Raw genomic sequence first — 16,021 nt, forward strand, 5'->3', positions numbered from 1 at the left:
CATAAAAAGCTTAACTGTAATATTTATCCTTTTCTGAGGCAAGATCCCTTCCATGTTGCTTCAGTCTGATGTTTACACCAAAGACAGGCACTGGAGACGTAGGAGAAGAGGTCTCAGAGACAGGGAGGGTGAAGATTGCAGTGAGAAGGAGCTTCTGCTCTTGGGACTCTGAACTTCTTCCATGTAAGGAGGGATAGCTGGAGAAAAACATGTTAGAGAAAAGTCACAGATAGACCCCTTGGGACAGTGTTCAGTAGTGGACTTAGTCCTTCCTGTTAGGACGTGTCCAGAACGTCATGCTGGATGGAGGTACTTCAACAGCCAGGAAAGTGACTTCTGCTGTCCTTCAATGGGGTCTGTTGCCTCCAGAGGCTGCTAGGGAAGGTCACCCAGAGTTATGGAGTTTGGTGCCACTCTAGGTTGGTGACACTTAACTCTAGCGCTGCCTGTGCTTTATCTCCATGGAAGCACTCAGAATCCTTGAACCCAGCCTAATGTTAAGAATTTGGGATTTTCTTTTCAATGAGATCTCCATGTATCACTCCTAATTTGGAGCTGATTTTATAATTCCTTGTAACGGAAGTGAAATTTCATTTGCCATCTGTTCTAGAAACATCATTTTTTGCATGAGAGCTGGCTAAGAGGCAGGAAAGTGACAGCCTGAGATAGCACCATGGGCACAGAGAGAGAAAATTGTAGGGTAGAATTTTAGTTTCCTTGACACTTTCTGTGTTGTCTTTCCATAATGATACAATGAGAGCCATTAAATTTTGACATTTCTTGGTTTAAATAAAACAATTGTGCTGTTAGGTCTGCAGTTAAGATGGTGACAGTGCCCAGAGTGCAGTGGATGATGTGACCTGATTTCTTGCCACAACCACCCGGAGGTTGGTTTTGGGGGACCTGGTGGCAGTTCCTCTGGTTGTGTAGATGCACTTGGTTTTTTGCGACTCCTGTGACATTCCCATCTCTGAGGCTTTCTTTGTTCTCCCTAGAAGACTTCCAAGTGCTTATAGTTGGGAGTCCCTGTGTTTTGGTTTATCTGGGTCGATTGTTGATTATGTTTCTTATCTGGAGGGGGGATGTTAATATGGACAGCTTGGCCTAGAAGGGAGAACTGGGGGAGGGGGGTTGAGTGACAGGGGGAGCTGATGGGATGGGCAGGTCCACCCTTACAATGAGGAGCACAGGATGACCAATATCCCAGGTCCATCATTGGAAAGTGCTCCCACTGTATTGTCCTCAGCTTCCACTCTCAGTGCCTGTCTACCAGATCTTTGGTGGCTCCAGGTACTGGCTGTTCTTTCTGAATGCCAGGTGGATGTGTAACATGGCTTCTCTTGTCCATGATGTTACCTGCCATGTCGCCCTGAAGCCTAGTTGTGCCCAGAGGGAAGGAAGCACGCAGTGTCCGGTTTCCCAAATCTAGCAAGGGTCAGGAGAACTTTGCAGTCTCCCAACAGCCAGAGGATCAGGGTGGAAAACTTCAAAAGCAGTTGCCATTTTTACAAGGACTCGTCGGAGTATTGAAAATGGTGGCCACTTCCGGCAGTCATGGGGATCAGGCCCAAGCACTGCAGGGTCTTGTTGGGGGGGAGATCGGAGGGGGAGAGAGGGAGGGCACTGCAGCATCCCACTGGTCAGTCTAAAGGGCTAATGACCTCAAGGGCATTGCAAACATCATAACTTTGAAAGAGTTTTGTATATAATTTTAGGGCATCCATCATAATCTGTTGAATGGCCTTTCATATCATGAGTACTAACAATAATTCATTTTTTCTCTGTTTTGCACATAGATAGTCCCAAACTATGGACTATCAACATTTACATTCCTTGAGACACATTAAATTAAAATACATTGAATGACATTCCTGAAAAATAAATTCAGAAGAGGGACAATTTCTATAGGAAAGGAATCCCATTCATAAGAAAAGGTCTCAAATAATGTTTGGCTCAGGACAACAAGTGTTAGACTGACACCCACAGAGCTGCCACAATTTGTGTAGTAGAATCATAATTGCTAACCACCCTGGCTGGGGGTCCTAGTGGTGCCCCTCCTGCTATTCTGTGGGACCCCCCATGGCTCCAGCTTCCAGGCAGAGGGAGAGTTGTTACTGAACTACATCCGCAAGGCCCCGAGAGCCCCAATCCTTCCATAGCATGAAGGGAGTGGACAGCCATTTGTCTGAAAGGGCATAGGGTCTCCTGCCTGAGCAGGGGGTTAGACTAGATGACCTCCAGGGTCCCTCCCAACTCTGTTATTCTGTTATTCTCTCCACAGTGGCTGGGGAGACATTTTCCTTTCACACAAGGAAAGCTTTCACGTTTGTTCAAAAATGAATGGTAAAATATAAGTGCTTTCAACTAATAGCAAAATTAATCTTAATACAAAGTGTTTTCTATTTCAGCTCTCTAAATTCTATAAGCTCTTTATCCACTCTATTTCCTTTAATGTCAGGAGTTTGTCTCAGGGGCTGCCCCAAAGAAGACGGAGTCAAGCTATTCTCCAAAGAACCTGGAAGGACAAGAAGCAACGGATGGAAACGAACCAAGGAGAGAAGCAACCTGGAACTAAGGAGAAATTTCCTGACAGTTAGAACAATTAACCAGTGGAACCACCTGCCTCTGTGAATGCAATCTGTGAATGCTCCAACAGTTTTTAAGTTTTCAAGAAGAGACTGGACAGCCATTTGTCCGAAAGAGTATAGAGTCTCCTGCCTGGACTAGATGACCTCTAAGGTCCCTCCCAGCTCTCTTCTATTCTATCCAATTTCACTGCATCTTCCTCCTTTTTATCTGTTTTTAGTTTCCATTTCATATTTTCCTTCTGTCAAAGTCTTGAATTTTTCCTTCATTTTAAATATAAAGATATAGAGATAGATAGAGATAGAGATATAAGAGATAGAGATAGAGATAGAGATAGAGATATATAGATATAGAGATAGATATAGAGATAGAGATGATATATATAGATATAGATATATAGAGATAGATAGAGATAGAACCCCTTTATGGATTACTGCCTTGTCCCCTTTATGGATTACTGCCTTGTCGTGGCGAAGGGGCTTGCGTAACTCAATGAAGCTATAAGCCATGCCGTGCAGGGCCACCCAAGACGGACAGGTTATAGCAGAGAGTTCTGACAAAATGTGATCCACTGGAGAAGGAAATGGCAAACCACTCCAGTATCTTTGCCATGAAAACCCCATGGACAGTACTAAAAGGAAAAAAGATATGATGCTGGAAGATGAGCCCCTCAGGTCGGAAGGTGTCCAATATGCTACTGGGGAAGAGCAGAGGGCTAGTACTAGTAGCGCCAGAAAGAATGAAGCGACTGGGCCAAAGCCGAAAGGACGCTCAGCTGTGGATATATCTGGTGGTGAAAGGAAAGTCCGATGCTGTAAAGATTTTTTCTCCATAGGAACCTGGAATGTAAGATCCATGAATCAAGGCAAGCTAGACGTAGTCAAAAAAGAGATGACAAGACTGAACATCGACATCTTAGGAATCAGCGAACTAAAATGGACTGGAATGGGTGAATTTAACTCAGATGACCATCAGGTATACTACTGTGGGCAAGAATCACTCAGAAGAAATGGAGTAGCCTTCATAGTCAATAAAAGAATAGGAAAAGCAATACTGGGATACAATCCCCAAAATGACAGAATGATCTCAATTCGAATCCAAGGCAAACCATTCAATATCACAATAGTCCAAATCTATGCCCCAACCACTGGTGCTGAAGAGGATGAAATTGACCGGTTCTATGAAGCCCTACAGCACCTTATAGAATTAACACCAAAAAATGATGTCCTTATCATCATGGGGGATTGGAATGCTAAGGTAGGAAGCCAGAAGATAACTGGAATAACAGGCAAGTTTGGCCTTGGAGTACAAAATGAAGCAGGGCACAGGCTATAGAATTTTGTCAAGAGAATACAATGGTCATAACAAACACTCTTTTCCAACAACCCAAGAGACGGCTCTACACATGGACATCACCAGACGGTCAACATAGAAATCAGATTGACTATGTGCTCTGCAGCCAAAGATGGAGAAGCTCTATACAGTCAGTAAAACAAGACCAGGAGCTGACTGTGGCTCAGATCATGAGCTTCTCGTTGCAAAATTTAGGCTTAAATTGAAAAAAGTAGGGAAAAGCACTAGGCCACTCAGGTATGAACTAAATCATATTCCTAATGAATATACAGTAGAGGTGACAAATAGATTTAAGGAATTAGATCTGATAGACAGAGTGCCTGAAGAACTATGGATGGAAGTTCGCAACATTGTACAAGAGGTAGCAACTAAAACCATCCCAAGAAAAAGAAATGCAAGAAAGCAAAATGGCTGTCTGAGGAAGCTTTGCAAATAGCTGAGGAAAGAAGGGAAGCAAAAGGCAAAGGAGAAAGAGAAAGATACCCCCAATTGAATGCAGAATTCCAGAGAGTAGCTAGAAGAGATAAGAATGCCTTCTTAAATGAACAGTGCAAAGAAATAGAAGAAAACAACAGAATAGGGAGGACCAGAGATCTCTTCAAGAAAATTGGAGATATGAAGGGAACATTTCATGCAAAGATGGCATGATAAAGGACCAAAATGGCAGAGACCTAACAGAGGCAGAAGAGATTAAGAAGAGATGGCAAAACTACACAGAAGAACTATACAAGAATGAGCTTAACATCCCAGATAACCACAATGAGATGGTCACTGACCTCGAACCAGACATCCTAGAATGTGAAGTGAAATGGGCCTTAGAAAATCTGAGCAACAACAAAGCTAGTGGAGGTGACAGTATTCCAGCTGAGCTATTCAAAATCTTAAAAGACGATGCAGTAAAAGTGCTACATTCAATTTGCCAGCAAATTTGGAAAACTCAACAGTGGCCACAGGATTGGAAAAGGTCAGTTTACATTCCAATTCCAAAGAAAGGCAATGCCAAAGAATGTTCAAACTATCGCACCATTGCACTCATTTCACAGGCTAGTAAAGTTATGCTTAAAATCCTACAAGCTAGACTCCAGCAGTATGTGGATCGAGAACTACCAGAAGTACAGGCAGGATTTCGAATAGGCAGAGGAACTAGAGATCAAATTGCCAACATACGCTGGATCATGGAGAAAGCTAGGGAGTTCCAGAAAAACATCTACTTCTGCTTCATTGACTATGCAAAAGCCTTTGATTGTGTGGATCACAACAAATTGTGGCAAGTTCTTAAAGAGATGGGAGTACCAGACCATCTCATTTGTCTCTTGAGAAACCTATGTGCGGGTCAAGAAGCAACAGTGAGAACCGAACACGGAACCACTGATTGGTTCAAAATTGGAAAAGGAGTCCGGCAAGGCTGTATACTGTTGCCCTGCCTATTTAACTTATATGCAGAGCACATCATGAGAAAGGCAGGGCTAGATGAATCAAAAGTTGGAATTAAGATTGCCGGGAGAAATATCAACCACCTAAGATATGCAGATGATACCACTCTAATGGCAGAAAGTGAAGAGGAACTAAAGAGCCTCTTGATGTGGGTGAAGAAGGAGAGTGCAAAAGTGGGCTTGAAACTCAACATTAAGAAAACCAAAATCATGGCATCCGGCCCTCTCAATTCCTGGCAAATAGATGGGGAAGAAATGGAGGTAGTGACAGATTTTATTTTTCTGGGCTACAAGATCACCTCAGATGGGGACTGCAGCCAAGAAATTAAAAGACGCTTGCTCCTGGGGAGGAAAGCTATGGCAAATCTAGACAGCATGCTAAAAAGCAGAGACATCACCCTGCCAACAAAAGTGCGTATAGTCCAGGCCATGGTTTTCCCAGTTGCAATGTATGGCTGTGAAAGTTGGACCATAAGAAAGGCTGAGCGCCAAAGAATTGAGTCCTTTGAACTATGGTGCTGAAGAAGACTCCTGCGAGTCCCTTGGACTGCAAGGCGTTCAAACCGGTCAGTCCTAGAAGAGATCAACCTCGACTGCTCTTTAGAAGGCCAGATCCTGAAGTTGAAACTCAAATACTTTGAGAAGGAAGGACTCCCTGGAGAAGGGCCTAATGCTGGGAAAGATTGAGGGCAAGAGAAGAAGGGGACGACAGAGAATGAGATGGCTGGATGGAGTCACTGAAACAGGAGGTGTGAACTTAAATGGACTCCAGAAGATGGTAGAGGACAGGAAGACCTGGAGGAACGTTGTCCATGGGGTCGCGATGGGTCGGACACGACTTCGCAATTAACAACAACAAAAGAAGCCCCACCCGGATCCAGCGTTCCCTGCAGAGTTAGGCCGAGTGCTGGACCAGCTGAACTTCTGCCTGCCTTTTTCCACCCTCGGGAGAAGGAGGCGGTCCCTCAGGAAACTCCTCCCCTCCCTCATTTTCCTCCCCTCCCCCAACCCCCACTAAGAGGAAATCCCTCTGGGACCGACAGTTCCCCATCTCTCCTCCAGGGGGCGCCTTCTGGAAGTCTCTCGCGGCAGGTTTCCCTCCCCGCCTCTGACAAGCCTGTGTCCCTCCTCGAGGGCAGGCTGGGAACCATGGGCCCTGGAGTCCCTCCTGACGCTCTTCTTCCTCCCCGCAGCCCATTTCCTGTACCAGGCGAAGGCCGAGTGCCGCTTCCTCAACGGGACGCGGCAGGTGAGGCTCCTGAACAGGTACATCTACGACCGGCAGGAGTATCTCCGCTTCGACAGCACCCGCGAGGAGTTCGAGGCCATCACGGTGCTGGGGGAGGTGGATGCGGAGGCTTTCAACAAGGATAAGCGCCTCCTGCAGTACTGGAAGGCCGGAGTGAATCGCTTCTGCCGAAAGAACTACGAGGTTTTCCAGAGAAATTCCGTGGTTGGCCGGAGAGGTAAGTGGGGGAGGGGAAATTCCATGGGGGGGGAATGCAGGGACCCCCCCTTTTCATTTCATTTATTAGGACTCTCCCGGAGAAAGATTTGCCCCTGATGTGTTCTGTGCCCTCCGATCTATGAAATTTATTCACTGGTATTTATTGCTATTTATTGAGACTCCTAATCCCTTCACCCCCCTCAAAGTGGACCTCTGGATGGGGTAGGATATAACACCACCCCTAAATAAAAAAATAAATAAATAAAAATGTATAAAAAATAAGGTTAAAAAATAAATTATTTTTAAAAAGTTTGAAATTCTACAAGGATGACAATGAAACATGGAAAAGGGAAGCAATAGATTCCTCTCCTTCCCATCGATCCCATCATCTTCCTTCTCTTCCCAGGGTCCCAAGTTTCCCCTGCCCAAAAAACTTCTTTCCAGAATATTATACCAAATATATTTTTCGGGGGGGGGGGGAGGAGAGAAGGAATCCAGCAAGGTCTCTCCTTTGCCCAGTATATAGATATATTTCAATATAATCTATATCCCATATAACATTTCAATATAATATTTTATATTAATAAATCAATAATATTTCTTCATTGATTTACTTATCAACTTTGAAAACCGTCTCTCTCTTTCCCCCACAGAGGGACTTTGCATGGTGTACACATAAAATATAAAACCACCAAAATAGTCTATACAATTTAAGATTTAAAAGGCAGGAATGATTAATGAATTTTTATCACTGGATTTTAATTTTAAAGGGGGGAGGGCTTCAGGAGGCTGACCGGCCCCACGGCTGCCTCCTCCTCTGTGCCCCCCAAGCAAAGCCCCTGAGCCTAGACCCCTCCCTGCCCCCCCCATCCCAGGCAGGGGGGTCAGATCCATCCTTTCCGCCCTCCCTGTCTGGAATGGGGCAACTCACAGCAGGACAATTCAACAATTTTATTCAATTATTTAAAATAATTTTAAAAATGTTTTTTTTAATTTTTGTCCTTCACATTTCATTTTCCTCCTCCCTCGGCCCTTTCCTTATTCTCTTTCTCCATTTCTTCCATATTGTGTAACTTTTGTGCTGCCTTGAGTTGGCTGAGTTGTCCTAGACCCCTTCCTGCCCCCCCCATCCCAGGCAGGAGGGTGGGACCCCTCCTCACCTCCTTCCCCGGGGGAAATGGGGCTGGGAGGGAGGCAGGATGGCTGAAGGAAGAGGATGGTCTGGGGGGTCTCCCTCTGAATCCCCCCAAAGGCCCCCCAGGAAGGTTTCTCCTCAGCACAAGGGAGACCCTGAGATCCCCCAAAAGCTCCTCCGTCCCTCCTGCTCCGAAAGGGGGACTCGGAGTCTGTCAGTCTTCCGGGGGGGGGGGGGGGAATAAGCTCTTCCTCAAGAGGATTCAAGCAATTATGGGGAGAAAATGGCTGCCCCCATTAGGGCTCCTTTCCTGTGGACGGAGCATTCTCGGACTTCAGCCAGGCATCCCACAGAGGAGACCCCAACCTTCTTCTTGTGGGATAGACAACATCACCCCCCAGCCAGTCTGCAGCTGGCTGACAAGCCTTACTTGTGAGTAAGCCCTCAAAGGCGCCACATCCGCATGGAGGGAAGGGACAAGTGGGGAATCACGAGGCTCCATCTGAGGCCTAGTAAACTCTTCAACATCTTCATCAATGACTCAAAGGAGGGAATTGAAGGGGAACTCATCAAATTCACAGAGGACACCAAACTGGCAGGAGTAGCCAACACTCCAGAAGACAAACTCAGGATCCAAAAAGATCTGGACAGACTTGAACAAGGGATCCTATCCAACAAAATGAGTTTCAGTGTGGAGAAAAGCAAAGTCTTACACCTAGGCAGGAAAAACCAAAGGTTCACCTACAGATTAGGCGAAACCTGGCTCAAAATCAGGGGGTCCTCATGGGGAGCCTCACACTGGAGGTAGTTGTTGAATTCAGAGGCAATCCCCCCTCCCCCCTCACACCTCCTGTTCCTCCCCATCTTTTAACTATAATTTTATCTTGAACTCCATTTTGATTGCTATACAAATATTTATCTGTTAGGACTTTAATGTTTTAATGCTGTAAGCCAGGGCTTTTCAACCTTTTCACCGACTGTACCACTTTTAGGATATGGCAATATTTGAGTACCACCTAGCAAGGTGTCAAACACTTGATGACCAAAAAAAGGAAAACCCTCTTCAAAGTTGCAATTGCACTGAAATGACTTATGACCATTTTTCACACTTATGGCCATTGCAGCAGATCCAGGGTCATGTGATTTATATTTGGATGCTTGGCAATGGATTCATATTTATGATGGTCACAGTGTCCCAGGGTCATGTGATCCCCTTCTGCAACCTCTTGACAAGCAAAGTCAATGGCAGGGCTGCTGGTGGCCAAGTGCTAAGGCGGGACTTCCTTCCCTGCCTCCCTCCTTCCCTGCCTCCCTCTTTCCCATTCCCATCTCCTTCTGAAGGAAGAATTTGACGACCCCCCCATTTCCCTTCTTTCATATATTCATTGAACAAGGAAAAGCCTCCAGAGACAGAAAAGCCATTGAGGGAACTAGCTTAAAAAGGCACATTCCCCTTTAAGAATCAGCTACTGGCTAGAAAGGAAAGTTAAGGAGTGCAGTCAGCACTTAAGGAAGAAAAAAAAATGTAATAGGTATGGCTGCTGGCTAAGACAGCCTCCCCAATTGGCTCCATTTGTAAGGAAAGGAATGCTACAGGCAAAATCCATTCAGGAGAAAAATACTTCAAAATCCCTTGCAGCAAACTTACAGCTAACAATAGCAGAGCAATAGAAGCTAACAGGAGACATCAGCCAAATAGAAATTGCCAAACACTCCTTAAGAACACAAAGCCCCCATTGCACAAATCCCAGAACTTCAAAGTCACCAAAGCATATAAGAATCCTTCCACTCTTGAAAGATCAATCGCAAGAGAAGTATCTTTTGGTGTGGAAAAGATGGATAAATTTTATACAATATAAGTATGATATAAGAAAATATTATCTAGCTTTTGAATAATTTATATAAGTCTAAGATATTATTTAGAAGTGTAATTGTTATTATTATTTAATTTTTTTATTTTCTCTTTTTTTTCCTCTTTTTGTTTTTTATATATAATGGAGTTAAAGTACTTTACAATTTGTTTATTGAGTGTAATTATATTTGCTTAAGGTTTATTTGGGTTTAAAACTTTTTTTCTTTTAAGATCTAGTTAAGCCTGTATTCAGCTCTGGGAAGAACGGGGAAGGGTTTTGGGGTGGGTTGGGAGGGATTGGGGAAGGGGTTTTTATTGTAAAATTTTAAAAATCTTCAATAAAAAAAAGAATCCTTCCACTCTCCATCTCCCTCCTTGCCTCACCTCCAGCCAGTGCTGCCTTTCTTCATTGCTGCCTTTTTTCATTGCTGCCTTTCTTCATTGCTGCCTTTCTTCATTCCTCATGGAGAGCAACCCCTCCTCCCTACGTTCCTTGCCTCTTGGTTGCTGCCAGCACAGGTGGCTGCCCCTGAAGTTGTAGATCCACTTGTGGCAGGCCTGCTTGATCTCCTCTCCTCTCCCCCACCCTCCTCCTTCTTTCCATTCTGTGCAGCTAGAGCTGACTTCTCCTCCTCCCAAGGCTGCTTCTTTTTCTCTCTCTCCTTCTCCCGGCCAAAACTGCCTCCTTTTATAGCCCCTCCTGTCTCCACGCCCTCCTCCTCCTTTCTCATGTGGGAGGGGGGTGAGCCAGAAGTGAGCCTGGGGCGTTTGCCTCACCCCAGCCACTCTGCAGCTCCAGAGGACTCTCTCACAGTAAGTCCTTGCCTGCGCTGGCTCATTTCCTTTCACACTACACTTGGCTGGGCAGGGCAGCATACCATCTGTCATGTGCTCATGTACCACAGGTGGTACATGTACCACCAGTTGAAAAGCCCTGCTGTAAGCTGCCTAGAGTCATTTTATCATGAGATGGTGGCAAAAAATTTTAATAAATAAATAAATGTTCCGGTATTCTACCTATTTTTAAAAAATGTGGTTTTCTTTTGAATGGAATCCCTGCAATTCTCCAAAACATGCTGTGTGTCTTCCCCATCTTCTGGGTCTCTTTCTGTCTCCCCCAAATCTGGCAGGAAATTCCTTCCATTCCGGGGTGTTTCCAGTATTTATTTCTGTTGGACTTGTGCAATTTGATGATGGAAACTGATCCCAACCAGGAACGATTTATGTTTTTCCATCATTCAGGATCCCGTTTAATTTCTTGCTGCAATTTGCTTTGGAAATGACTTAAAACAAATACTATTTTCAGGACTGAAAAGGGCTCTTGGCCTGAAATAACCAACTTGGTCTCCTGTTCTGGTCCCTCCTATGTCTCCCCCCCATGTCCCTTCTCCCCCTCCCCCTCCTCCCCTCCAGCCAAGCCCACCGTCTCCATCTCCCCCACCAAGCTGGACCCCACTTCCCCTAACACCATCCTCCTCTGCATCGTGAGGGGCTTCTACCCCATGGAGATCGAGGTCCGGTGGCTGAAGAACGGGCGGCCAGAGGAGGAGGGCGTGGCCTTTGGGGAGGAGCTCCAGAACGGAGACTGGACCTACCAGCTCCAGGTGATGCTGGAGACCCAGCCCCAGCGGGGGGACGTCTACACCTGCCAGGTGGGGCACGCAAGCCTGGAGGCCCCCATCACCGTCCAGTGGGGTGAGCCCCTCCCCTCCCTCCCCTCCCCCTCTGGGGACCCCCTCCTGCCCTTAGAAGGGAGGAGAGCCCCTCCCTGTGGGGGGAGCTGGGATGGACCCTCCTGGGGGGGGAAGCTGGCCCTGATCCTCCTATTCAGAAGAGGCTCCTTCTCCTTCCCCAGAGCCCCGATCCTCCAACTCGGCCAGGAGCAAACTCTGGACGGGGATCGTGGCAGCCGTGATCGGGGTGATCTTCTTTGCAATGGGGCTCTCCCTCTACCTGAAGAGCAAGAAAGGTGAGTCTGGGGGGCTGGATGAGAGATTGTGGGGAGGGGACCATCCAGGGGAGGCCTCTCAGCAAGCTCAGCAGATGGCAAGGAGGCCCCCCTGGAAATTTGGGAAATTCTGTTCTTTGAGGGTCTATTGTATAAGTCAACATCTTGCAACCTATTATGGGTTATCGATGGGGAACGGGACCCCCGTGTCCTCCAGCCCATGAAGGGTCCTGATTGGCTTTTTTTTCCTTCCAGCAACTCCCATCCAGCCTCCTGCAGGTGAGTTTCTCCTCAAGTTATAGATGTTTGTTTAATATTCCTTAATTGTTCCTTTTTTAAAAAAAAATGTTCCTGAACAAAACCTCCTAGCTGTGGATAACACAAATTTTTGAAGTTTTGGGCAGCTTTTCCTTTCAGAGACCTAAAAATACATTGCAATCAAAAACAAACACACACACACATAAACACTAAAATCTGGCCCAGGAGATTTCCAGGTTTTGGGAAATTGCAAAAGAGAAGGGAAGTCTCCTTGTGACATTTCACACAATTTCTGGCAAAGCGACACCCGGCTTTGCTACCACTCCCCATCCTGGCCCCATCTTCTTTGTTAATATGAAACATCTGGGGGGGGAGGCCTTCTCTTGATTAACTCCCCAATTAATTCAGCTGGGAAAAATTCCACAAGCCTCTGGAGATGAATTGCTGGTCCTTCCCAGACTTTTCCTCCCTGACATGGGAGATTCTCCCTCATTCTGCCCCTGCCTATCAACGAAACCCCTGCAATGTGGGCCTCTCTGTGGGGGGTGGCTGAAAGAGAGGAATAATAAGTTATTTACACTGAAGGTTTCATTTTGTATTCTCATTTTCTCCCCATCTCTTTTTTTCTTCAGCACTCCTTCCTGATTCCTGGTGGGAAAGGAAGTTTTTTTTTTTCAGTAGCTGAAGAATTTCTGTCTTTTTTGCAACCTCTGAAAAATGGAGGCTCAAGATTTTAGATTAGGGAGAGGAGTAGAATGGCAGCCTGGAGCTTTTCCTGCTGAGAGGACCCTCATCTTCCTTTCAGGGCCTCCTTTTCTATGGAGGGAGGGGTGGAGACCATCTAGACTGACCCCAGGGACTCTGGGCCTGCCTGCCAGTCCAGAACCCCAAATCTCTCCCCTCTTTGAACCCACAGCAGCTTCATCCCCATTACTCTTCCTACGAATCCCTTCTCTTCACTTTGCTATAAAAGAATAAAATTTATATGGTAGGAAAAATCCTGGAATTCCTCCCTCTTTCCTTCCTCTTCCTCCTCCTCTTTCCTGCCCCCCCCAGAGAGTCCTCCCTCCTCCCCTCCCCCTCCCCAAATTGAGGCCTACCCTGTCTCTGGATTGACTATCCAGGCTAGTTTAGATCCGAAGCCAGAAGCAGTTCGGGAGGAGGGTGGGCAGATCCCAGGGAGGGGAAGGGGCAGGACCCCCTCCTCAATCTCTCCAAACCCAGCCAGAGGGAGGGGACCCCCGGGAGACCCCCAATTCCTGCTTCCCCTGGAGAGCCTCTTCCGTGGCTGGGAAGCTGCTGGAGCTGGAGGGTCTCCTGGCTTCATCCGGGGCCTCTTTCTCCAGGATCGGAGCCCGTTTGAGCCCCTCACAAGCCACGGAGGCTCCTGCCCCATTCGCACCCAGCACCCCTCCCTCCCTCCCTCTTTGGAGCCCTGATCCCCTGGCTGCTCCCCTCCAGACAAACTCCTCCCCTCGTCCATCCCCTCCCCTCAACAAAAGGTGCCAGGGCCGGGGAGGGAGGGCGGAGAGCAGGGCGGCCTCCCTGGGGATGGGGGGGGGGGTGAGACATCCCTCCCTGGATCGCCTTCGCTGTGTCTGCCGGTGGGTGAAGTCTCAAAGGACTCTGCCTGGAGACCGATGATGCTGCAGGAGGGAGACTTCCCATTGGTTCCTCTCCTATCAGGCCATTTCCAGTTCTGAATTCCGAGGAAAACGCCTCCTCCGCCCACTCTCGGAGGAACCCCCCCCGATTCCACCTCTGGGGCTGGGGGCGACCCTGGGCTCTCCCTGCTGCTGGGGGGGGGCGCCGGGCCAGTTCTCTGGAAGCGAAGCGGGGAAGGAAAATCACGGTGAGGAGGGGCTGGACTCCTCAATCAGCCGCTTTAGAGACCCCCAAGTCCCCCCCTGGCTGTGTGCCTCTCTCCCTGCAGCCACCTAGGCGGGATCGGGGGGGGGGGAGAGCAAAATGAAATCCAAACTCCCCTGCAGGGCTGCTCTGAAACACCCCCTTGAGCTGCAGCCCCCCAAGACTGAAAGCATCCCCCAATTAAGACCCGCCCCCCCCGTCCTCCTCCCTCAGTTCCCCCCTCCCCTCCAGGTCCCGACTGAGCAATGGGGGATTATGGAGGGTGGGGGGTTCTTGGTCTCCTCCCCAAATCTAGAGTCTCCCCCAGAAGGGACCGAAGCTCCGCTCTTGCGGGACCTTCAAAGCCTCAAATTGGGGTTTCAGAAGAAAAAGTGAAGTTTCCGAAGAAGCAAAAATATTTTTGCTAAAATGCATCTTTTTCTTTGTGTGGATTCAGGTCGGAAAATTTCCCTCTTTCGCTTTCGCTTTCCGCCTCCTTCCTCTTTCGATGCAGCCGACTCCGACCCAGATATTGAGGGGGGAGGGGAGCGAGAGACGGGCCCGGCTGCGACTCCCCACCTCGGCTAAAATTGGGAAAGAGCGGGTCCCTCTGCGTCCCCCTGGGGGGGATGTGGGGAGAAAGGGGGAGGAGACCACGCAGAGATGGAAGCTTTTGCAGACTTCCACCACTCTTACCCTCGACCAGTTTCCCAAAGTACGTCTGGAGATCCAGCAGCTTTCTTCCCCGCCTCCCCCACGAGTATCAGGGGTGCTTCCCAACCATATCCTCCCCCCAGCCCCTCCCTGTCCTGGCCCCTCCTTACCGGGGGTCTCCTTCCCCCCTTGGCTTCCAGGGATCCAGGCCAGTGTTCCCACCAGCAGCAACATCAGGGGGAGCCCAACAGAGCCCCTGGATGCTGCCCCACAAGCGTCCCCAAAGAGAGGGGAGAAAGACACGGAGTCTCCCGGCCCCAGAGGTGGAATCGGTGGGTCTGGGTGGGCGGAGGGAACGTTTTTCTGGGACTTCGTAATTGGGAGGGCTCAGCAGAAGTGTGCACTTCTTTTGGGGTCCTGCCCCTGCATGATTCTCAACCACTCTTCCTTTCTTGGGCCTGGCCAGTCTAAAGAAAAGAAGAAATAGGGGTGACATGATAGCAGCATTCTAGGATTTGGGGGGCTGCCACAAGGAAGAGGGGGTGAGGTCAAATTATTCTCCAAAGCACCAGAGGGCAGGCGAGAAACAATGGTTAGAAACTGATCAAAGAGAAAAGCAACCTGGAATTAAGCATACACTTCCAGACAGGGAGGACAATTAACCAGTGGAACAGCCTGCCTCCAGAAATTGTGGGCACTCCATCACTGGAGGTTTTTAAGAGGACTCTAGACAGTCGCTTGTCTGAAATGGTATAGGTCAGGGGTAGGCAACCTTGGCTCTTTTATGACTCATGGACTTCAACTCCCAGAATTCTTGAGCCAGCATGGCTGGCTCAGGAATTCTGGGAATTGAAGTCCATGAGTCATAAAAGAGCCAAGGTTGCCTACCCCTGGTATAGGTTCTCCTGCTCAAGCAAGGGGCTGGACTAGAACAGGGCTTTTCAACCTTTTCATCCATTGTACCATTTTTAGGATATGGCATATCTGAGTACCACCAGTCGCCTAGCAAGGGGTCAAAAACTTGATGACCCCAAAAAAGGGGGGGGGAAGTGGTAAAGTAAAGGTAGTCCTCGACTTACAACAGTTCACTTAGTGATTGTTCAAAGTTACAATGGCACTGAAAAAAAGTGCCCCCCAAGCCACAGCCTAGCAAGACACCTGCCTGCCCGCCCGGTGTCTGAGGTTTTCACTGTTGTGAGCATTTCTATTGAGTATTGGCAGCAGGGATGGGGTGGGGGTGTGTTTGGTTTTTATTCCCCCCATCTACTGGGTGATTGCAGCAGGTTTTGGTCACTTCACATGACCCTGGGACACTGTGACCGCCATAGATATGAATCAATTGGAAAGCCTCTGAATGTAAATCACAAGATCCTGGAGATGCTGCAACATTCTAGCTGATCGGTGCTTCTTCAAGGCTCAGCAGAAGCATCAGGATCAGCGCTGACCTCCAGCTGGAGCCTGGCGCTGATCCTGGTGTTTCCACTGAGCCCTGACAGCCCTAAAGAAG

The 16,021-nt window shown here is 47.9% G+C and overlaps 1 protein-coding gene across 1 annotated transcript; it reads left to right on the forward strand.

Moving 5' to 3' along the window:
* Positions 1–296: 296 nt before the first annotated feature.
* On the forward strand, positions 297–11,852 carry LOC120310282 (H-2 class II histocompatibility antigen, E-S beta chain-like; the record flags this gene model as incomplete). The annotated part of the gene is made up of 5 exons (XM_039348542.1): positions 297–309; positions 6,566–6,838; positions 10,937–10,965; positions 11,228–11,501; positions 11,662–11,852. Coding segments are annotated over exons 1-5 (780 nt in total), but the record flags the coding sequence as incomplete, so codon positions are not given.
* Positions 11,853–16,021: the final 4,169 nt, after the last annotated feature.

This window comes from Crotalus tigris, unplaced genomic scaffold (genome assembly GCF_016545835.1).
Source record: "Crotalus tigris isolate CLP2741 ecotype Arizona unplaced genomic scaffold, ASM1654583v1 scf7180000018158.62676, whole genome shotgun sequence".
In the NCBI taxonomy this organism is placed as follows: domain Eukaryota; kingdom Metazoa; phylum Chordata; class Lepidosauria; order Squamata; family Viperidae; genus Crotalus; species Crotalus tigris.